This window comes from Heterodontus francisci, chromosome 19 (assembly GCF_036365525.1).
Source record: "Heterodontus francisci isolate sHetFra1 chromosome 19, sHetFra1.hap1, whole genome shotgun sequence".
Lineage (NCBI taxonomy): Eukaryota > Metazoa > Chordata > Chondrichthyes > Heterodontiformes > Heterodontidae > Heterodontus > Heterodontus francisci.
Window position 1 is genome coordinate 15,049,329 of NC_090389.1, and position 23,614 is coordinate 15,072,942.

Sequence of the window (23,614 nt, forward strand, 5' to 3'; positions counted from 1 at the left end):
GACTTCTGTGTTGGAGATACGGTCCTGCCACCTGATGCCAAGGATTCTCCGGAGGCAGCGAAGATGGAATGAATTGAGACGTCGCTCTTGGCTGACATACGTTGTCCAGGCCTCGCTGCCGTAGAGCAAGGTACTGAGGACTTGAGCTACAGTAATAATGTCAGTAATAGCATTGACAAGTTTCTGAAACAGATTTTGTGGGGACCAACCTGAAAAAAGTGCAGACATCAACACAAACAAGAACATGTTATACCCATTGATTGGGGTAGCGGTCCAAAGAAATCAACAAAATATTTTCTCCGTTGATTTATTAGGCTTCACAGGAGCCAACGGTGGTGGTTTAATAAGTGATGATTTGTTGATCAAATTACATGGCTCACAATTTGCCATATATGTTTTACAGGCTTTAAGCATGCCTGGCCACCAATATAAAGGAGTCAATTTACAGAATGTTGTTCAGGCACCATCATGTGCCTGACCTATACCCTCATGAACTTCTTTTACAAGCTGTTCTCGTTTGTGATTCGGGGGTACCTCCCGGACACCCTTGGAGAACTTAACCAGTACAATACCAGTCGGGGTCTCCGAATGGAAATACTTTGATGGATATTCTTTTGGATTCTCTTTCGTCGGGTCTAATAGCTGAATCAGTTCCTCATCCTGATTAGCTGCCCATTCTGCCCTAGTGATTACAGTAACTATGGCAGGCCCCTCTTGAGGGGGTGTCATGCAGACTGAATGTTTTGCCTGTCCATCTGCAAGACTGTTGCCCTTAGGATGTACTGAACCAGTGGTATGCCCAGGTACATGAATTACCTGACAAATAAGTTTCTCCTTTCGCAAATGGAGACTATCTTCCCACAATGACTTGTGTTTTATGGATTTACCTTTATGATTGGTAAAGCCTGTTTACTCCCAGAACACAAGGTCTTGGTTGTAAGCCTGTTTACAATAGTCACTATCTGTACAAATTAATGTGAGATTAGTAGCGTCTGCCTTTTCTAAAGCATACCATAATACTGCAGCTTCAGCATACTTAAAATGTGCCAGGACCTAATTTCAACTAGGAATTAAAGGGAACTTTAAAAGAAATTTCCAAACCTCAAAAATAGAATGAGGGAGTTCTGATTTAAGATCCACAAACTGCAATCAAGAGTTTGCCATCTCTAAATTCTTAAATCGGGGTCTTACTACCACTGACAGAAAACATTCCTTCCGTACTTACAAATCTAAAATATACATTAAAGACTAACGTATAAGTACTGGATTCTGTTAACAAGAAGACCACGTTTTTGGGTGCCATCTGAAGTGATTTATGACTTTAACCCGTTTGAGGGACTAAACCAAATCAGGAGTACATCCCTATGAATCTCCTTTAATCAATTTCAAACCAGACAAATTCTCAGACACTTATTTGGGTCCAAAAAATAGTACTAGCTTTCCCTCAAAGATAGAAAACCAACAGAGAATATTACCATCTTACGGATAGCCTATTTTTAATAATATGGCTAAGTCATAAATATCCCAGATATTATAAGGGTCTGGAAACTCTCTTCAATATGTATCTGTCCTGTTAATGAGACACAGAGAGGGGGTTCTTGTAGTAGTATACACAATGCTACATGAGACGATTTATTAACTTTTATATATTTATTAAAGAATTTAACATGGGTATGTGTGCCTGATACCCTGGGGATTGGTTGTGGGTATGTGTGTCTGAAACCGTGGGTATTGGGCAATCTATTCTTACAATCTAACAGAGGCTTTCTGGTCTATTTATTTCATCATTTTTTATGACGATAGAGTTTTGCATTTCCGCAACTTTCTATGTGGTGCTGACCTCATGTATTTGTAAATCTTGGCACACTGGAAGTCCTATGACAGCTGATCCAGTTATGACTGCGATATAAAACATTTATGGTAGCCATTCAGAGCTCCCATAGCTGCACTGTAAGGTTATCTTTCCAATACACTTGATAGGAGAACCATTGTAGTCAGTCAGCCGAGCTGTGGTGGGCCGTACCATAGATACCCATTCCTTTAAGAATGTGTCCTTCAGTATATGGATGGGCAGAATATTTGCACTTGTTCCAATGTTGATTTTCACTCTGAGCTTATCTTTCCACTCTTCTGTGCACATACAGTCCCGATCATGGGGAATGCCTGAGATTGCGTGATAGCACTGACATGTTGTTCCAAATTAACTATGTGAAATGCTTGTTCGCTGTTCACATGAGTGCATTCTTCATCCATGTCCTCCTGGCAATCTGTCTCTCTGCTGACCAGATGTACCTGCTTGGGCTTTTGTTGTGTATCCAAATATACAGAGGGAAGTGAGGGTGGAAATCTCAGAGGCACTGGCCATAATTTTTCAGTCTCCCTTAGACTCAGGGGTGGTGCCAGAGGACTGGAGAATTGCAAACATTACACCTTTTTTCAAGAAAGGGTGTAAAGATAAGCTCAGCAACTACAGGCCAGTCAGTTTAACTTCAGTGGTGGGAAAACTTCTAGAAAAAATAATTCGGGACAAAATTAATAGTCACATGGACAAATGCGAGTTAATTAAGGAAAGCCAGCATGGATTTCTTGAGGGAAAATCATGTTTAACTAAATTGCTGGAGTTTTTTGACGGGGTAACAGAGAAGGTTGATGAGGGCAATGCTGTTGATGTGGTGTACATGAACTTTCAAAAGGCATTTGATACAGAGCCACACAACAGACCTGTGAGCAAACTTGTAACTTATGGAATAAAGGGACGGTAGAAACATGGATATGGAATTGGCTGAGTGACAGGAAACAAAGAGCAGTGGTTAATGGATGTTTTTCAGGCTGGAGGAAGGTTTGTAGTGGAGTTCCGCAGGGATCAGTGTTGGGACCCTTGCTTTTCCTGATATATGTTAATGACCTAGACCTTGGTGTGTACAGGGCACAATTTCAAAGTTTTCAGATGATACAAAACTTGGGAGCATTGTGAACTCTGAGGAGGATAGTGTTGAACTTCAAAAGGACATAGACAAGTTCATGGAATGAGCAGACAGGTGGCAGATGAAGTTCAATGCAGAGAAATGTGAGGTGATTCATTTTGGCAGGAAGAACATGGAGAGACAATATAGAATAAAGGGTACAATTCAAAAGAGGGTGCAGGAGCAGAGGGACCGAGTTGTATATGTGCATAAGTCTTTGAAAGTGGCAAGACAGGTTGAGAGAGCAGTTACTAAAGCGTACAGTATCCTGGGCTTTATTAATAGGCGCATAGAGTACAAGAGTCAGGAAGTTACATTGAACTTGTTTAAGACACTTTTTTTTTATTCATTCATGGGATGTGGGCGTCACTGGCTGTGCCAGCATTTATTGCCCATCCCTAATTGCCCTTGGGAAGGTGGTGGTTAGCTGCCTTCTTGAACTGCTGCAGTCCATGTGAGGTAGTTACACCCACAGTGCTGTTAGGAAGGAAGTTCCAGGATTTTGACCCAGCGACAGTGAAGGAACGGCGATATAGTTCCAGGTCAGGATGGTGTGTGACTTGGAGGGGAACTTGCAGGTGGTGATGTTCCCATGCATCTGCTGCTGTTGTCCTTCTAGGTGGTAGAGGTCACGGATTTGGAAGGTGCTGTCTAAGGGGCCTTGGTGCGTGCTGCAGTGCATCTTGTAGATGGTACACACTGCTGCCACTGTGCGTCGGTGGTGGAGGGAGTGAATGTTTGTGGATGGTGTGCCAATCAAGCGGGCTGCTTGAGTGTTGTTGGAGCTGCACCCATCCGGGCAAGTGGAGAGTATTCCATCACAGTCCTGACTTGTGCCTTGTAGATGTTGGACAGGCTTTGGAGAGTCAGGAGGTGAGTTACTTGCCTCAGGATTCCTAGCCTCTGACCTACTCTTGTGGCATGGTATTTATATGGCTACTCCAAGTTCAGTTTCTGGTCAATGGTAGCCCCTAGGATGTTGATAGTGGGGGATTCAGTGATGGTAATGCCATTGAATGTCGAGGGGAGATGGTTAGATTCTCTCTTGTTGGAGATGGTAATTGCCTGGCACTTGTGTGGCGCAAATGTTACTTGCCACTTATCAGCCCGAGCCTGGATATTGTCCAGGTCTTGCTGCATTTCTACACGGACTGCTTCAGTATTTGAGGAGTCGCGGATGGTGCTGAACATTGTGCAATCATCAGCGAATCCCCACTACTGACCTTATGATTGAGGGAAGGTCATTGATGAAGCAGCTGAAGATGGTTGGGCCTAGGACACTACCCTGAGGAACTCCTGCAGTGATGTCCTGGAGCTGAGATGATTGACCTCCAACAACCACAGCCATCTTCCTTCGCGCTCGGTATGACTCCAACCAGCAGAGAGTTTTCCCCCTGATTCCCATTGACTCCAGTTTTGCTAGAGCTCCTTGATGCCATACTCAGTCAAATGCTGCCTTGATGTCAAGGGCAGTCACTCTCACCTCACCCCTCCTCTTGAGTTCAGCTCTTTTGTCCATGTTTGAACCAAGGCTGTGATGAGGTCAGGAGCTGAGTGGCCCTGGTGAAACACAAACTGAGCATCACTGAGCAGGTTATTGCTAAGCAAGCGCTGCTTGATGGCACTGTTGATGACACCTTCCATCACTTTACTGATGATTGAGAGTAGACTGATGGGGTGGTAATTGGCTGGGTTGGACTTGTCCTGCTTTTTGTGTACAGGACATACCTGGGCAATTTTCCACATTGCCGGGTCGATGCCAGTGTTGTAGCTATACTGGAACAGCTTGGCCAAGGGTGCTGCAAGTTCTGGAGCACAGGTCTTCAGTACTATTGCCGGAATATTGTCAGGACCCATAGCCTTTGGAGTATCCAGTGCCTTCAGTCGTTTCTTGATATCACGTGGAGTGAATCGAATTAGCTGAAGTCTGGCATCTGCAATGCTGGGGACTTCAGCAGGGGGCCGAGATGGATCATCAACTCAGCACTTCTGGCGTTTTGCGTCCAATTCTGGGCACCACACTTGAGGGAAGACATGAGGACTTTGGAAAGAGTGCAGAAAAGATTCAGTGGCATGATTCCAGGGATGAGGAATTTCAGTTATGAAGATAGATTGGAGAAGTTTGGACTGTTTTCCTTGGAGAAGAGAAGCCTGAGAGGTGATTTGATAGAGGTATTCAAAATCAAGAGGAGTCTGGACAGAGTAGAGAGAGAGAAACTGTTCCCACTCGTGAAAGGATTGAGAACGAGAGGACACAGATTTAAAATATTTGGTAAAAGAAGCAAAAGTGACATGAGGAAAAACTTTTTCACGCAGAGAGTGGTTAGGATCTGGAATGCACTGCCTGAGAGTATGGTGGAGGCAGGTTCAATTGAAGCATTCAAAAGAGAATTAGACAGTTATATGTAAAGGAAGAATGTGCAGGTTTATGGGGAGAAGGCAGGGGAATGGAACCGAGGGAATTGCTTTTTCAGAGAGCCGATGCGGACACGATGGGCCGAATGGCCCTCCTTCTGCACTGTAATAATTCTTTGATTCTGTGAATGGGCTGAAAGTTAGAAATGGCTGAAGGAGTAGTGTTAGTGGATTCTTCACTAATGAGCATCTGTCCAGCTTTGATTTTTACAGGTAGCTACGTCTTGTCAGAAGGGCTTGAAGAATTACAAATCCATAAACATAGTAATATGTGCATGGTGCATAAATGTTACAGCATATCCCAGAGGCTTAAACGTACATTATGTCTTGTCATCTTCAGTTCATAGGATTCCTCTGATGAATCAGGCAAAACCCACAAGGGACCCTAAGTTTCTTTGTGTCATTTGTGATAAATGTCCCAATTATACCCAGTGTGAGTTTGAAACTCTCTATAATGATGGGTGTGTTGATTTGATTTGGCATGGGTAGTCATTAGATTCATGGCGATGTGTCCAAAATGTGTGTGCAGCTTTCTTGAATGCAGAACCATTCTCCCTCAGCACTTGCTATAAAGTGTAAATCTGACTGCAGTTCATCTGCATACTTATGCTTGCAGTTATTTCTTTTTACTGTTTTCTCAGCATTCTCCTCTCACATGCCCCAGTATGTGCAGCCTCCCCACCTCACCTCTTGTCCTTTTTCTTAGGAGTTTTCAATCACATGGCCTAGACTCTATCAGCTGTCAGCAGATGTGCTCCCCAAGGTGCAACAAGTAGTGAACCAACTAAGCTCACCTAGAACAGCATTAGGAAGTGTAAGAACATCTTGCTTCTTCAAATAGATCATAAATATTTGTTCTGTCACAGCCCATCCCCAATTTTTGAGGGAAGTGAATAATCACAAGTAAACCTATTGAGAGTGGAGCAGTCATGGTGTTAAGTGTTTCCATGACAATATGGGACAGCCTCGAAGGACCAACTGATTCTTTTTCCTGTCCATTGCTTTCAGTGACCTGTTTCCCTGACACAATTTCCAGGTATCCATCGAGCATTCCAGTCTGCAGTGGTCAACTTGAAATTAATAATTACATCAATTGTGTCAACAAGTTAATCGATGTTGCATAATAAAATGAACACAGTAACAATTAAAGTCAATCTTTACTTGTTCTCCTAACACAGAAAAAGCAAAGCATGTCACACTAATCCGAGTATAGGTTAAAGGCCTTTTTCTAACTAACGCCATCCCCAAATATAGCACCACAGTTAATGCAAGTGCATTCATTCTCTGTGCCACTTTATCAGATTTCTGTGCAGACTATTCCTACACTCTTGGCTGAACAGGAAGCAAAATAGTTCACCTTTAACATTCCTCTTGGTCTCTGTCCACAAGGATTAGCCAGTTAAGCTGCCAATCAAATCTAGACCAGAAATGAACTGCCCATGCCATCCATGTGCTCTGTTGAGTCAGTCCTTGTTGTACTGAGTGAAAAACAGCTTTCTGACATTATAAATATGACAATCACCAGGAAGTGTTGGAATGTATTAATCACATCTCATTATCTCAAACTGAAATGGATAGCAGTTCTGATGGCTGACCCCTCCCTTTTTGAGAGCGCTCATTAAAACATCCAGTTACTGTTTTTTTCAGAAGTTCTAGATGCTGAACCTTTTGGGAATGAATGCTTAGAATTCCGAATCTGACTTCATATCAAAGACATACTACAGTTTAAAAATTCCTTCTAAACCAAAAAAATCAAAGCTCCCAAAATCTGACAGTGAGTCTATCAAATAACTCCATTAAATTCGTTAGCTGTAACTTACCTTTCAAAATACTGTGCTATTTTCCTCACCATCTTGTACTTTTCCAAGTGTTCAGTTACTCTGTCCCTTCTAATGGATTCTTACAGTTTTCCCACTAATAACTGAAATTACTTAGCTTATACTTACTCCTTTTCTGAATAGCTGTGTAACATTTGCTACCTTCCACTCCTTTGGTACTATTTACAAATGTACGTGATAAAACCTCTAGGAATATGTTCAACCAGTGTTGGCAACTCTTTTGTACCTCTCGTATTATGTGCTGCTTTTCCACTATGCCCATATCCTAACTCACTCCTAAATCCATTCACCCATCATCCTGTGTTTGCTGGCCTACGTCAGCTCCCAGTCCAGCAATGCCTCGATTTTAAAATTCCCATTCCAGGTTTCAAATCCCACCCTGGCTTTGCCCCTCCCCATCTTTGTAATCACCTCCAGCCCTACAATCCTTCGATATCTCTGCTCTCCTCCAATTCTGACCAATTGCATATTCACGATTTCCATCGATGTACCATTGGCCCTAGTGACTTCAACTGCCTAGATCCTAAGTTCTCAAATTCCCGACCCAGTCTCTCTGCCTTTCTACCTCTCGCTCCTCCTTTAAGATGCTCCTTGCAATCTATGTCTTTGACCAACATTTTGGTCAGCTGTCCTGATATCTCCTCATATGGTTTGGTGTCAAATTTCATTTGATAATGAAATCTGATGCACCTTGGAATGTATATAGCACCTTTAAGATATATGTTAAAGGTGCTATATAAATGTAAGTTATTGGTGAAGACCGTAGCAAAATATCCATTTATTCTACCGTGTCCTTATTCCCCCAGCATTGTCATACTCTGGTCTTAAAGGATGCTGTTCTTTTTCACCATACTCTTTTTTGTGATATATTTGTAAAACATTTCATTCTTACCTTTGATAGTGGCTGCAGGTTTTTTTCAGCATTAATGGTTGGTAAGTTACAAAGCCTCAGATAGAAATAAGTCTGAGGTAGTGGACAAATTTAACCCAGCTAATTACTGTAATAAAAGCAAAATACGGGAAGATACATCCATGATGCTGGAAATCTGAAACAAAAACAAAAAGTGCTGGAAAAACTCACCGGGCCAGGAGCATCTGTGGTGAGAGAAGCAAAGTTAACGTTTCAGGTCTGTCAACCTGCTCCCAATCGCCAGCAAAGTGATGGAAGTGGCTATCCAGAGCCACTTACTCACCAACAGCATGATCACTGATGCTCAGTTCAGGTCCAACCAGGGCCATTCGGCTCCAGACCTTGTTAAAGCCTGAGTCCAAACGTGAAGATGAGCTGCATTCCAGATATGAATTGAGAGTGACTTCCCTTGACATCAAGGCAGCATTCAACCAAATATGACACCAAGGATCCCTAGTAAAACTGAAATCAGTGGAGGTCTGGATGAAAATTCTCCACTGATTAGAGTCATATCAAACACAAAAGAAGATGTTTGTGGTTGTTGGACGCCAATCATCTCAGCCCCAGGATATTGCTGCAGGAATTCCTCAGAGCTGTGTCCTAGGCCCAACCATCTTCAGCTGCTTAATCGATGACCTTCTCTCTATCATAAGGTTAGAATGGGGATGTTCGCTGATGATTGCACAGTCTTCAGTTCCATTCACAACTCCTCAGACAATGAAGCAGTCCATGCCCGCATACAGATAATAATGATCTGATTGGGCATACTCAAATGGATTCATGAATGGGAAATCATGTTTGATGAACCTGTTGGAGTTTTTTGAGGATGTTACTAACAGAATTGATAAAGGTGGACATGGTATACTTGGATTTTCGGAAAGCTTTTGATAAAGTCCCCCACAGGAGGTTGGTTAGCAAAATTAAAGCACATGGGATAGGAGGTAATATACTGGCATGGATTAAGGATTGGTTAACAGGCAGAAAGCAGAAAGTAGGAATAAACGGGTCATTCTCGCGTTGGCAGGCTGTGACTAGTGAAGTACTGCAGGGATCCGTGCTTGGGCCCCAGCTGTTAACAATATATATCAATAATTTGGATGTGGGGACCAAATGTAGTATTTCCAAGTTCGTGGATGACACAAAACTAGGTGGGATTGTGTGTTATGAGGAAGATGCAAACTGGCTTCAAGGAGATTTGGACAGATTTAGTGAGTGGGCAAGAACCTGGCAGATGGAATATAATGTGGAAAAATGTGAGGTTGTCCACTTTGGTAGGAGAAACAGATGTGCAGAGTATTTCTTAAATGGTAAGAGATTAGAAAGTGTAGATGTACAAAGGGACCTGAGTGTCCTTGTCAGTAAGTCACTGAAAGCTAACATGCAGGTGCAGCAAGCAATTAAGAAGGCTAATGGTATATTAGCTTTTATCGGAACAGGATTTGAGTCCAGGAGTAATGAAGTCTTACTTCAATTGTACACAACCTTGGTTAGACTGCAATTGGAGTACTGTGTGCAGTTTTGGTGCCCTTACCTTAGGAAGGATATTATTGCCAAAGAGGTAGTGCAACAAAGGTTCACCAGACTTGTTCCCGGGATGGCGGGACTGTCCTATGCAGAGAGATTGGGGAAACTGGGCCTGTATTCTCTAGAGTTTTGAAGAATGAGAGGTGATCTCATTGAAACCTACAAAATACTTAAAGGGATAGACAGGTTGATGCAGCTAAGATGTTTCCCCTGGTTGGGGAGTCTAGAACCAGGGGTCACAATTTCAAAATAAGGGGGAAGCCACTTAGCACAGAGATGAGGAGAAATTTCTTTACCCAGAGGGTTGTGAATATTTGGAATTCTTTACCCCAGAGAGCTGTGGAAGCTCAGTCATTGAGTATGTTTAAAGCAGAGATTGACAGATTTCTAAATACAAATGACATAAGGGGATATGAGGATAGTGTGGGAAAAAGGTATTGAAGTGAATGATCAGCCATGATCTTATTGAATGGCAGGGCGGGCTTGATGGGCTGAATGGCCTACTCCTGCTCCTATGTTCCTACAGCAGGACCTGGACAACATTCAGGCTTAGACTGATAAGTGACAAGTAAAATTAGTGTCACCCAAGTGCCAACAAGAGAGAGTCTAACAACTCCCCCATGACATTCCAAGGGATTATCATTGCTGAAACCCCTACCAACAACATCCTGAGGGTCACCATTGACCAGAAACTTAACTGGACCAACTGCATATATGCGATAGCTACAAGAGCAGGTCAGAGGCTGGGTATGCTGTGGTAAGTAACTCACTTCCTGACACCCCAATGCCTTTCCACCATGTACAAGGCACAAGACAGGAGGGTGACGGAACACTCTCCACTTACCTGGACACTCAAGAAGCTCAACACCATCCAGGACAAAGCAGCCCACTTGATTGACACCACATCAACTACTTAAACATTTACTGTCTCCAACGCATGAAGCATAGCAGCAACTCGCTAAGGCTCCTTCAACAGCATCTCCCAAACCTGTGATCTCTATCACCTGGAGGGACAAGGGCAGCAGGTGCCTGGGAACACCGCCACCTGCGAGGTCCCCTCCAAGGTACACACCATCCTGTCTTGGAAATATATCACCTTCATTGTCGCTGGGTCAAAATCCTGGAATTCCCTACCTGACAAGCTCTTTGGGAGTGCATTCACCACATGCTCTGCAGCGGTTCAAGAAGGCAGCTCACCACAAGCTTATCAAGGGTAATTAGGGATGGGCAATAAATGCTGGTCTTGCCAGTGACACTCACCTCCCATGAATGAATGAAAGAAATCTGTAACCTCATGGCCAGGCATATCCCCCACTCTACCATTACCATCAAGCCGGGGATCAACCCTGGTTCAATGAAGAATGTAGGAGGACATGCCAGGAGCAGCATCAGGCATACCTCAAAATGAGGTGTCAATCTGGTGAAGCTACAACCCAGGACTTCTTGCGTGCCAAACAGCATAAGCAGCACGTGATAGACATAGCTAAGCGATCCCATAACCAACGGATCAGATCTAAGTTCTGCAGTCCTGCCACATCCAGTTGTCAATGGTGGTGGACAATTAGACAACTAATTGGAGGAGGTGGCTCCACAAATATTCCCATCCTCAATAATGAGAGAGCCCAGCACATCAGTGCAAAAGATAAGGTTGACGTATTTGCAACAATCTTCAGCCAAAAGTACCGAATGGATGATCACAGATGCCTGTCTTCAGCCAATTCGATTCACCGCGTGATATCAAGAAACGACTGAAGGCACTGAATACTGCAAAGCCTATGGGCCCTGACGACATTCTGGCAATAGTACTGAAGACCTGTGCTCCAGAACCTTCCAGGCCCCTAGCCAAGCTGTTCAAATATAGCTACAACACCGGCGTCTACCCAGCAATGTGGAAAATTGACCAAGAATGTCCTGTACACAAAAAGCAGGACAAGTCCAACCCAGCCAGTTAATGTCTCATCAGTCTAGTCTCGATCATCAGTAAAACGATGGAAGATATCGTCGACAGTTCTATTAAGTGGCACTTGCTTAGCATTAACATGCTCAGTGACGCTCAGTTTAGGTACCGCCAGGGCCACTCAGCTCCTGATCTCATTACAGCCTTGGTTCAAATGTGGACAAAAGAGCCGAACTCAAAAGGTGAGGTGAGAGTGACTGCCCTTGACATCAAGGCAACATTTGACCGAGTATGGCATCAAGCAGCCCTCGCAAAACTGGAGCCAATGGAAATCAGGGGAAAAACCTTCCTCTGGTTGGAGTCGTACCTAGTGCAAAGGAAGATGGTCGTGGTTTTTGGAGGTCAATCATCTCAGCTCCAGGACATCACTGCAGGAGTTCCTCAGGGTAGTGTCCTAGGCCCAACAATCTTCAGCTGCTTCATCAATAACCTTCCTTCAATCATAAGGTCAGTAGTGGGGATATTCGCTGATGATTGCACAATGTTCAGCACCGTCCACGCCTCCTCAGATATTGAAGCAGTCCGTGTAGAAATGCAGCAAGACCTGGACAATTTCCAGGCTCGGGCTGATAAGTGGCAAGTAACATTTGCGCCACACAAGTGCCAGGCAATTACCATCTCCAACAAGAGAGAATCTAACCATCTCCCCTTGACATTCAATGGCATTACGATCACTGAATCCCCCACTATCAACATCCTGGGGGTTACCATGGACCAGAAACTGAACTGGAGTAGCCATATAAATACCGTGGCTACAACTGCAGGTCAGAGGCGAGGAATCCTATGGCATGTAACTCACCTTCTGACTCCCCAAAACCTGTCCACCATCTACAAGGCACGTCAGGAGTGTGATGGAATACTCTCCACTTGCCTGGATGGGTGCAGCTCCAACAACACTCAAGAATACCATCCACGACAAAGCAGCCCGCTTGATTGGCATCCCATCCACAAACATTCACTCCCTCCACCACTGATGCACAGTGGCAGCAGTGTGTACCATCTACAAGATGCACTGCAGCAACGCAACAAGGCTCCTTTAGACAGCACCTTCCAAACCTGCGACCTCTTACCACCTCGAAGGACAAGGGCAGCAGATGCATGGGAACACCACCACCTGCAAGTTCCCCTCCAAGTCACACATCATCCTGACTTGGAACTATATCGCCGTTCCTTCACTGTCGCTGGGTCAAAATCCTGGAATTCCTTTCCTAACAGCACTGTTGGTGTACCTATCTCACATGGACTGCAGCGGTTCAAGAAGGCAGCTAACCACCACCTTCTCAAGGGCAATTAGGGATGGGCAATAAATGCTGGCCTAGGACTGACGCCCACACCCCATGAATGAATTTTAAAAAGGCATGAATGAGTGCCGTGGTACACTGCGGGATAGATCTGGCAGCTGACTGACCCTGAGATTCAGTGGAAAGTTGTGCAGATGTGTAAAAGAAATAATTTGCATTTATCTGGAACTTTTACGTGCTCAGAACATGCCAAAGCACTGCATTAACATTTTTTAATGCATATTCACTGTTGTTACATGGCCAAATTTAGCAGTAACCTGAATTCAGTGAGACCACGCAAATAGAAAATGAAACGAATGACCACTTGATCAGTTTTTGGTGGAGCTGGTTGCACGGGAAATAATGACTACACCAGCGAATACAGCCATGAGATTATGTCCACCTGAATCACCAGACCAGACAGACAGGATCTCAGTTTAACATCTCAGCAAAGAGACAGCGCACTTCTGACAATGCAAGCACCTTCTCAGTCAATTGTCAACCTAGGTTAATTCTTTCCCTGATCCTCCACTGCTGTTCTTCATTGGCACCAACAGTGAGACAGGTGTCTCAGGTTTTGTCTGCCAAATCTCTCCTTTCCTGTCTTCCACTCCACATTTCTGTTTAGGAGGAAAATCAGGAAGCAAATTTTCACACAAAGGATAGCAGAAATCTGGAATTCTCTCACCCAAAAGGCTGTGGACACTGATTCAGTTGGAACTGTCAAGACTGAGATACATAGATATGGAGCTAAAGCAGATTAATCGAATTGAGGTACAGATCAGCTATGATCTAACTGAATGGCAGGGCAGGCTTGAGGGGCCTCCTCCTATTCCTATGTTCTCCACCTGGCTCCACCTGATGCTATGGATAAGGTCAAGAATTTTCCCTATGGAGAATTGCAGCCATAATCTGTACCCCACCACTCCACAGTGCCAGTAGGCCTGCTTTCCTGCAAAGAGGAGAGGCAACATAAACTAAAGGGTACAATTCTAATCGAGGTGCAGGAACAGAGAAATCTGGGGGTACATGTGCACAAATCGCTGAAAGTGGCATTGAGAAAATGGATTAAAAGGCATACGGGATCCTGGGCTTTATAATTAGAGGCATGGAGTACAAACGCTAAGAAGTTATAAAAACTGGCTTGGCCTCAACTGGAGTATTGTGTCAAATTCTGGGTGCTGCACTTTAGGAAGGATGTGAAGGCTTTAGAGAGGGTGCAGAAAAGATTTACGAGAATGTTTCCAGGGATGAGGGACTTCAATTACATGAATGGATTGGTGAAGCTGGAGTTGTTCTCCTTCGAGAAGAGAAGGTTGAGAGGAGATTTGATAAATCAGGAGGGTCTAGACAAAGATAGAGGGAAATTGTTCCCATTAGTGAAGAGTTGAGAACCAGAGGATACTGATTCAAGTGATTGGTAAAAGAACCAAAGGTGACATGAGGAAAAACCTTTTTACGCAGCAAGTGGTTAGGATCTGGAATTTACTGCCAGTGAGGGTGGTGGAGGCACATTCAATTGTGGCTTTCTAAAGGGAGTTGGATAAGCATCTGAAGAGAAAAAATTTGCAGGACTGCAGGGAAAGAGGGGGAGAGCAGAACTACCTAAATTGCTCTTGCAGCAATTTGGCAGATTCGATGGGCCAAATGGCCTCCGTCTGTGTTGTAATCATACTATGATTCTATTGCTGATCTTTGGCACTCGCGTGTTCAATCACTTTATGAAACTTTGGGAGGTAATTCTCCACAGAAGCGGGAGCTCAGTTCTGCAGTAGCATCTTGAGTCTGACTCCTTGCAGAAAGTTAGCTGTGTAATCTCTGAACCGAAATCCTCTGCAGAAACTACAGCTCATAAACTACATATAGATCTAGTATGCAGCTAACTTATTCCTGCAATGTAACATGTCATTATTGAGCTCAAGCTCCTTTGTTTCCCCCAGGGATTGCATGAAAGGGGATGAAACTGAAAATAAGAAGATTGGCTGTACTGTTAATTTGTTGGTAAGCAAGTAATTTTCTCTTTGTTTAATATTTTTTTTCTGTTCATCAAATGGAGGGGATTGAACTTTTTTCCAATTTTGGTACACATTGTCAGCATCAAGTACTTCTAGGTCAAACACAATTGGAGTTAGTTGCAGAGTAACTCTTTCTATGTACTTTCCCTTTTAGTCTGACATAGCATGCCTCAGATAGAGAGTAAGATGTCCTTAGCACAGCCACATCAAGTACACCAAGGCCAGATACAGCACAGGTTAAATATAGAGTAAATCTCCCTCTGCATTGTCCCAGCCAAAACACCCAGGGAGGGTACAGCACAGATTAGATACAAAGTATAGTTCCCTCTGCACTGTTCCATCAAACATTCCCAAGGTAGGTACAACACAAGTTAGATACATATAAAGCTCCCAAGGCAGTATTGTTAGAGACCCAGAAGATCAATGGGCAGTAATTAATGTTGAGGGTAACTGGTGTCTCATTTAAAATGATCTCTTTTCACTCGCCTGTTCCAGCTCTGATTATCAAATTACTTACAGATGATAACATTTATTTCAGAATTTTTACAAATCGGAGATTAACAAGGAGGAGATGTATATCCGTTACATCCATAAACTGTGTGACATGCATCTGCAGGCTGATAATTACACAGGTAAGGATCAATAAGCTTGTTACAATTCACATTTTAAACAGGACTGGAAGTTTTGGATATTTGCACCCTAGATTTCTTTTACTTCTGGCCACTTTTTTCCAGCCCTTCCCAGTGTTAAAGGAGGATCTGTACTTCTTCAAAAAGAACCTTAAGATTCGGCCTCTCTTAAACCATGAGCAGGATTTTATGTTAAGGGTCAGGATCCTGACATTGGGTTCAAATGGGGGTCCCAATCCTGCACTGTATCAGGAGCAACAGTCGTTTTGTCTGAATTGGCCAATTAGTGGTCAGAGGGTGTGCTTGCTGTCCAATTTAGGGAGGCAACAGGCTCTTGAAGCTGGAGGGCCAGTAGGAGGCCCTCTAGCACAGAAGGAGCTGCAGCCTGCCATTACAGGTAAGGGAGAGAGAGGGTGCCTCCAACTTGATCCAGGATTGTGCTCTGCAGGCACAATCACACAGATGTCGTCAAAAGTAATAATGGCAGGTGGAAGAAATAAATTCACATTTTGTGGTGTGCTACAATCCTACAATAAATTCTTCTGTAAGCTTTAAGCAGACCAAACTACCCTTGCATTGTGTATGAGACAAAGTGTTTGACAATCTGCATTACCTGGAGTTCACGACTGAAAGCACAGCGAATTATACCTGACTATAAAGTAAATGCTATTTCATCCTTGTAGTCATTGTAAGATCTCGCATTGTAGATCTGCTATTGTGAATCTCTAGAAGAAACACATGGCACTGCCTTTTGGATTGCTGCTGTGAACTGAACCATTATTATCGACTCCCCCTAGTGGCATACTTTGCATGCTTCACCAAACATGTACGGTGACCTCAAATGAACAATGCACTACAAATCAAAAGAACAATAAATGAACAATATACTACAGTGATGAGTGTCCTAATTTTGAGATACCACAAGAGCCTCTATCACAGTATTCCTAAAGATGAGACTCAAAAATATGGAGGGTAATAATCTGATGCAATGCTTTCACTCGACCATAGAGAGATGGGGTTCAGGTTTGAAGTGCCTGTAGTGTTGAGCCTCAGCTATGCCACACTGTTGTTGTTAGTCCCTGAGCAGCTGTCAAGTGTCCTTTCCCACATTGGGGCAAAAGGGAAAAATCAAGGGACTTCATGGTGTTATTAAACTTGTTAATGAGATTCGTGCTATCAAAGAGATTCCACTGCTGAAACTAACAGAAATCCCCATCTCCTTAAAAAGGATCCAGGGGAGATCCATTTCCATAAAGAGGATCTCAATGGCGACTCGCTCTTTTAAAAGGATTCTGGCCAAGAAACCCATCTCCTTAAAGAGGATCCTGATAGTGAGTTTGGTGTTCTAAAAAGAATTCTATTGGAGAGGCTCCATCTGTGAAATGCTGCCATCAGTGCAAATTATATTGATTGATCCCTATTCACATCACGTTTTCTTTGTTAATTCCACTCTATTGTCCCTTATCTCTGCACATATTTTCCATGCAAAGGAACCCTTGACTGTCCTATTCTTGTCGTGTTAAGTTAGCTATCCCTCAGGGACCATGAAAAAACAATTGAATAGGAGATTTTCAAACCATTAACGCAGGTCATTATCGAGGGATAATCCTCCTTTACAGATCACTTTTCATCTTCCAGGCTTGTGGGAAAGTCAATTGCCAAAGAGAAGCAGCGACCTCCAGAGGAGGAGGCAAGAGCAGCGGTCCATATGGCATGGTTGTCTTGGTTTCCTGATTTCTTATGTCCTGTTTTTGCTCTTGTACATTGTGATTAATTCAGATCCAGGTGCTTCCAATCCTTTCCTAAGTGGATTATGAAAACTGTAAACTCAGTTGATGTACAGTCTCCGCTTAAGATTGGAAAGTACCCGAGACTTTGGACTGTCTTCTGGGAGGCCCAAGATCCTCCTCACAAATACCCAAAGCTGTCCAGCTTTCTCGAGTCTAACAGCCCACCTCTCTGAGTTCACCTTGATGCCAATGTGTAGGACATCATCAGGAAGAATAGTATACAAACTCAGACACAGATTTAAAGTTTTGGGCAAGAGATGCAGCAGGGATGTGAGGAAGAACTTTTTTATGCAGCAAGTGGTAATGACCTGGAACTCATTGCAGATGAGGGTGTTGGAAGCGGAGGCGATTAATGATTTCAAAAGGAAAATGGATGGGTGCTTGAGGGAAATAAATTTTCAGGGCCACAGGGATAAAGCAGGAAATGGAACTGACTGGATTTCTCTACAGCGAGCCAGCATGGACTCGATGGGCTGAATGGTCTCCTCCTGTGCCATAATGAATCTATGACTAACTCATCAGCCCAGATTCTCCAATCAATTTTTCTCTTGGACAAGATTAACTGGAATTTGGGCCAGAGATCTGTGATGGTGAAGCTCTGCCCATTTAATGCTATTCCAATTTCCCAGTGCCATATTTGAAGAGTGCTAGGAGCATGGTGGCACCATACAAGTTGGGTCAAAATTATCATATAGCATCATGAACACCATTACCCAACCTTCACATCAGTGTGGCATTGTTTCATGTCTGCCCTCCCCCCCTTAAAAAATGCATACCCAGGTTTGCTGGAAATTTGCTTATTCTAGAAGTAACTTCAAAGAGGCTTGGGAGCAGCACTTAAAGGCACTTTTTCCCATCTTACTTAAGTTGTTGAGACAATTGTTCAGGCACGATAGTAGCACAGTGGGTTTCCCCATGGGATTTACCCCTTGTAATCTTTGAAGGAAGTCGAGAAAGACCCAATAAAGATTTGCAAGACAGATCAAACTGCACCATAGGTGTTCTGCACCCATTCACCTGTACCCCCACTACCTCCACACCAGAATCTACAGGCAGAGGTGCACATACCTGTGTTAATCAGTGAACAGTATCTGCAGAGGCTTCAATTTGTAAGAAAGGCTTCAAGGCAGTTGTACTACTGGCTGCAGGCTGACTCTGTGATCAAAATCCTCCACAGGCAAGGCTGTGAATGTCAGGCTTAACTTCAGTGCTTTGGCTTCAGTACAACGAGGGAAATCAGCAACATAAGCCAAACGATTGTGCATTAATATAAATAGCAAGTGCAAGTGGCTGATGCCTTGTTATTTGAACAACCAACTTCATCCCCTTCTCCATAGACGGCATTCAAAGACTGTGCAATTTTATAGAATGGCAGAAAAGTCCAGGTATTATAAATTGTACCCTTGTGGCTCTATATGCTCCCTCACACAAGGCCAGTGCTCTACACAATTAGGAAAGGATTCCATTTTATGAATGTTCAACTCATCAGCACTGGATTACACAAGTCAGTGCTTGTTTCCCAAGCAACGATCATGGTGCCTTAATTATAGGGCAGTTCACCATCTTCCAGTGTTTGATCCACACAAGTAAGTATCAGGATACCTCCTGGGCAATCTAAGCTATCTTGTTCATTACACCAGGTGAGCACAGGCATAATGAGGTTCACTTATCCATCAGAGGAATCCATGCACACCATTTGTACTTGAAGCAGTGCTTCATATGCATGGAAAGATCAGGAGATGTCCTGGAATTCAGCTCAGTATAGCTTTCAAGCATTGTGGTAATCTGTTATGCATGCTGCATAACTTCACCTTGCAAAGAGGCATTAATATGGAGGAGGAAGGCCTCAGACTCAACAAGAGGACCACCCAAAGGAGCAGCAGCAGCATCTTTAAGTGGCTGTTGAAGTGGCAGCATGAGACATTCATCAGATTTTCATACATGTGACCTTTTTTTAACTTGGAAATGTGCCCACTGCAGTAACAGTCCTTCTGTATCTCCTCCACCAACAGTGCTTTAAATCTTCAACTCACAAATATTATATTCCTGCCACCTGATGAAACATGCTCATAAACCTCACTCTGCACACGTCGTTTTTGTGCAAACAGATTTCTATTGGCCTTGGGTCTGCCAAATCTGGTTGGAAGTATTCCTGGAGGTTTCATCACATGTCTTTCCACCTCCAAAAGCCCTGGACAGTCAAACAATCATTTTACCCATTTCCAACGATTCTGTAACTAATAAATCACGGTGTTCAAAGAAAATGAAAAAAGTGCATCTTTTTTTAATGACCCTATGATTTTTCTTCTGGATTGTATGTAGCAATGTCCAGGAGATTAATCTTCAATTCCTGGAGATGCGAGGGGAATTCTGGAGGGTTTGCAACAACAACTTGCATTTATTTAGTGTTTTTAATGTAGTAAAATGAAGACAAAGATGAAAAATTGGGGCATTGCTGGACCAGGAGCAAATGGAGGTCAGTGAGCACAGGGATTATGTGTAAATGGGACTCAGTGCAAGTTAGAATAAGGGCAGCAGAATTTTGGATGAGCTTACGTTTATGTCAGGTGCAAGATGGGAGGTCAGCTAAGAGAGCAACAACTTATATTTATATAGCACCTTTAATGTAATAAAACGTCCCAAGGCACTTCACAGGAGCATTATAAAACAAAATATGACACAGAGCCACATAAGGATATATGAGGTCAGATGACCAAAAGCTTGGTCAAAGAGGTAAGTTTTAAGGAGTATCTTAAAGGAGGAAAGCAAGATAGAGAGGCGGGGAGGGGAGGGGATTCCAGTGCTTAGGGCCTAGGCAGTTGAAGGCACAGCCACCAATGGTGGAGCGATTAAAATCGGAGAAGCACCTGAGGCCAGAATTAAATGAGTGCAGATATCCTGGACGTCTGTGGGACTGCAGCAGATTATAGAGAGAAGGAGGGGTGAGGCCATGGAGAGATTTGAAAATAAGGATGAAAATTTTATAACCAAGACATTGCTTGACTGGGAGCCAAAGTAAGTGAGCGCAGGAGTGATCGGTGAACAGGACTGGTGTGAATTAAGACAAGGACAGCAGAGTTTTGGATGTCATCAAGTTTGCGGGGGGTAGAATGTGGGAGACCAGCCAGGAGCGCATTGGAAAAGTCAAGTGTGGAGGTAACAAAGGCAGGAATGAGGGTTTCAGCAGCAGATCAGCTGAGGGAGGGGCAAAGTCAGACGATATTATGAGGTTGGAAGTAGGCAGTCTTAGTGATGGCACAAATATGAGGTCAGAGCTCATCTTAGGGTCAAATATGACACCAAGGTTGTGAACAGACTGGCTTAATCTCAGACTGTTGCCAGGGAGAAGGATGGAGTCAGTAATTAGAAAACAGAGTTTGGAGTGAGGACTGAAAACAATAGCTTCAGTCTTCCCAATATTTAATTGGAGGAAATTTCAGCTTATCCAGTAGTGGATATCGAATAAGCAGCCTGATAATTTAGCAATAGTGGAGGAGCTGAGAGAGGTGATGGTGAGGTAGAGCTTGGTGTCGTCAGTGTAAATTTGAGCATTGGAATAGTCAAGCCTAAAGATAACAAAGGCAGGAAAGAGGATTTCAGTAGCAGTTGAGCTGAGGCAAGGGCAGAGTTGGCTGATGTTACAGAGCTGGAAATAAGCAGTCTTAGTGATGGCATCTTTGGAATTCTATACCCCAGAGGTCTGTGGAGGCTCAGTCATTGAATATTTTCAATACAGAGGTTGATAGATTTCTAGATATTTCTAGATATCAAGGGTTATGGGGATACTGTGGGAAAATGGTGATGAGGTAGAAGTTCAGCCATGATCTAGTTGAATGGTGGTGCAGGCTTGAGGGACCGAATGGCCAACTCCTGCTCCTACTTCCTGTGTTCCTCTGTGTGTTGTACACTATCTGAAATCTGCAACTGTGGGCTCTTCCATTGCTCTATTGGGTAAAAGCAGCACTGGCCAGATGGGTCTCTGGCTCAATTGCTAACTGAGCTGTACTAACTGTGCTGAGTTAGCCGATCTCAGCCAGAGCAGAGGTTTGGGCTCTGGATTAGTCTTTGTGCTCTTGGTCTAATGAAGGGAAAAGCTCCAGCTGCTCTTCCGTATTCAATGGCCCCAACTGGAAAATTTACATGCGAACCCTGCACGACGACAAGATCAAAATGTGTTTTTTCTTGCCCACTGCTATTTCTTCAGTTTCCTGCTGGCGCTAGCTGACGAGACTGACGTAAAGAATACTTGGTGAGGTAACTCGGGTACCTCGCATTGAATCTCGGGTTGGCTCCTTCAGGAAAGAAGGGGAGAAACTCTTCATTTTTTTTTCAAATTTGTAATTCACAGTGGTGTAAAGCAGTAAAAGGATCGCATTGATGGTGTGTCATAATGTAGACTATTGAAAGCATTAAATTCTTAGTCAGATTTGCAGCTTTCTTGAATTGATTGTTCTTCCTTTTTCCAGAGGCTGCGTTTACACTAATGCTGTACTGGGAACTGCTTCACTGGGAGGACAGACCTTTGCGGGAGTTCCTGCACTACCCAGCACAAACGGAGTGGCAGCGTAAAGAAGGGCTGTGCCGACAGGTTGTCAACTACTTCAACAAGGGGAAGGTGAGTGCTAGAGCTACCTCATGGTTATGCTGGCAGTATTAGGCAGTCGGAGGCTGAAATTACTGACTTTGAACCTACATTACTCATGATCTGTGATGAGTGCTTCAGTCGGCTGCCAGTGGGGAGATAACTAGTCAGTAAAATGGAGTGAGGGGGACTTTGTGTCATGGGTTGACAGGATTAAAGGTAATTAATTCATCAAGTGCTGAATTTTACCTGGTCCTGGTGAGTATTGCATGAGGTGGGGTTTCTGTTGAGGGAGACCATAGAGGGCAGATGCAGGGCCTTTCCATCATCAACATGACATACAAATATAAAATTGTGAGACACATTTTTGTCTGTACAAGTCAGTCTCCCCTTGTATCTTACTGTAAGATTTCTTTAATCACTGGTGGTACCAATCAGCAAAAACAGGAGTTCAATGAATGGAGGTTGCAGGTCTCTCCTTCAGTAAATTTTTTTATTCATTCTTGCGTTGTGAGTATCACTGGCAAGGCCAGCATTTATTGCCCTTGAGCAAGTGGTTGCCTACAACTTAGATGACAGTTAAGAGTCAACCACATTGGTGTGGGTCTGGTGTCATCGGTAGGCCAGACCAGGTAAGGATGGCAGATTTCCTTTCCTGACGACAGTAATGAACCAGATGGGTTTTTACAACATATAATAAGACTAGCATTTTATTCCAGATGTATTAATTAAAGTTCACCCGGCTGCTATGGTGGGATTTGAACACATGTCTCCAGAGCATTGGTACAGGTCTCTAGATTCCTAGTTCAATAATATTACCACTATGCTACCATCACCACCAGCTCCCCCCTCCCCCCCCCAAAGGTTTTGATAGGGTGATGTTGAAATAACATTAAAAATCATGCAAATTTCCTGCAGACTTTGTCTATTATAATTTCCTGTCTACATTTACAATGCTCTTGTGAACATACTGGAATCACATTGTTCTGCCGGTAGTGGTGCTGTAGAGTCTCAGTTTTGTATCTCCCAGCTTTTCAACCTGTGCTGCAGACAAACTCCTGGACTCCAACCAACTCTGCTACTCAGCTGCCCAAATGTTGCTATTTGTCTATTAATCTATATATTATTAAAATCAGAATGTTCTGTCATCTTTCGTCTTTTGGATGAGATGTTAAACCGACGCCTGCCTATCTTCTTAAGTGATTTAAAAGATCCCATGCACTATTTTGAAGAAGAGCAAGGGAGTTATCCCTGGTGTTCTGACCAATATTTATCCTTCGAACAATATCAATAAGATGGATTGTCTGGTTGTTATCACATTGCTATCTGTAGAAACTTGCTGTGCGCAAATTAGTTGCTGTGTTTCTTTCATTGCAACAGTAATTACACTTCAAAGTACTTTGGTTGCAAAGCGCTTTGGGACATCTTGAGGTCCTGAAAGGTGCTATATAAATACAAGTCTTCTTTCTCTTCCTCTCTTTCCCTTCCTTTCTGTTTTTTACTTTCTCTCTTTCTTATAATTTGGATTTATTGGGAACATCTGGGTCACTGCCCACCATGGGTGAGGAGCTGAAACTGGGGTTATATCTCCAAATCTAGCCCAGCTACAATAAACAGTAGTGGTCACTCTTTGTAACCTATTTCTTAATTGGTGTGTTTTCCACTGGGTATATATAATGAAAGACACAAAATGTATGACTTCAAAATGGGA

The 23,614-nt window shown here is 43.4% G+C and overlaps 1 protein-coding gene across 1 annotated transcript in view; it reads left to right on the forward strand.

The window, feature by feature from the left end:
- dock3 (dedicator of cytokinesis 3) overlaps positions 1-23,614 on the forward strand; it is a 1,369,418-nt gene that overhangs the window by 1,239,199 nt on the left and 106,605 nt on the right. The window contains exons 36-38 of the mRNA XM_068052296.1: positions 14,828-14,888; positions 15,441-15,534; positions 21,788-21,936. Of these exons, the coding sequence (XP_067908397.1) occupies positions 14,828-14,888; positions 15,441-15,534; positions 21,788-21,936 (304 nt within the window). The remainder of the gene's footprint in view (positions 1-14,827; positions 14,889-15,440; positions 15,535-21,787; positions 21,937-23,614) is intronic.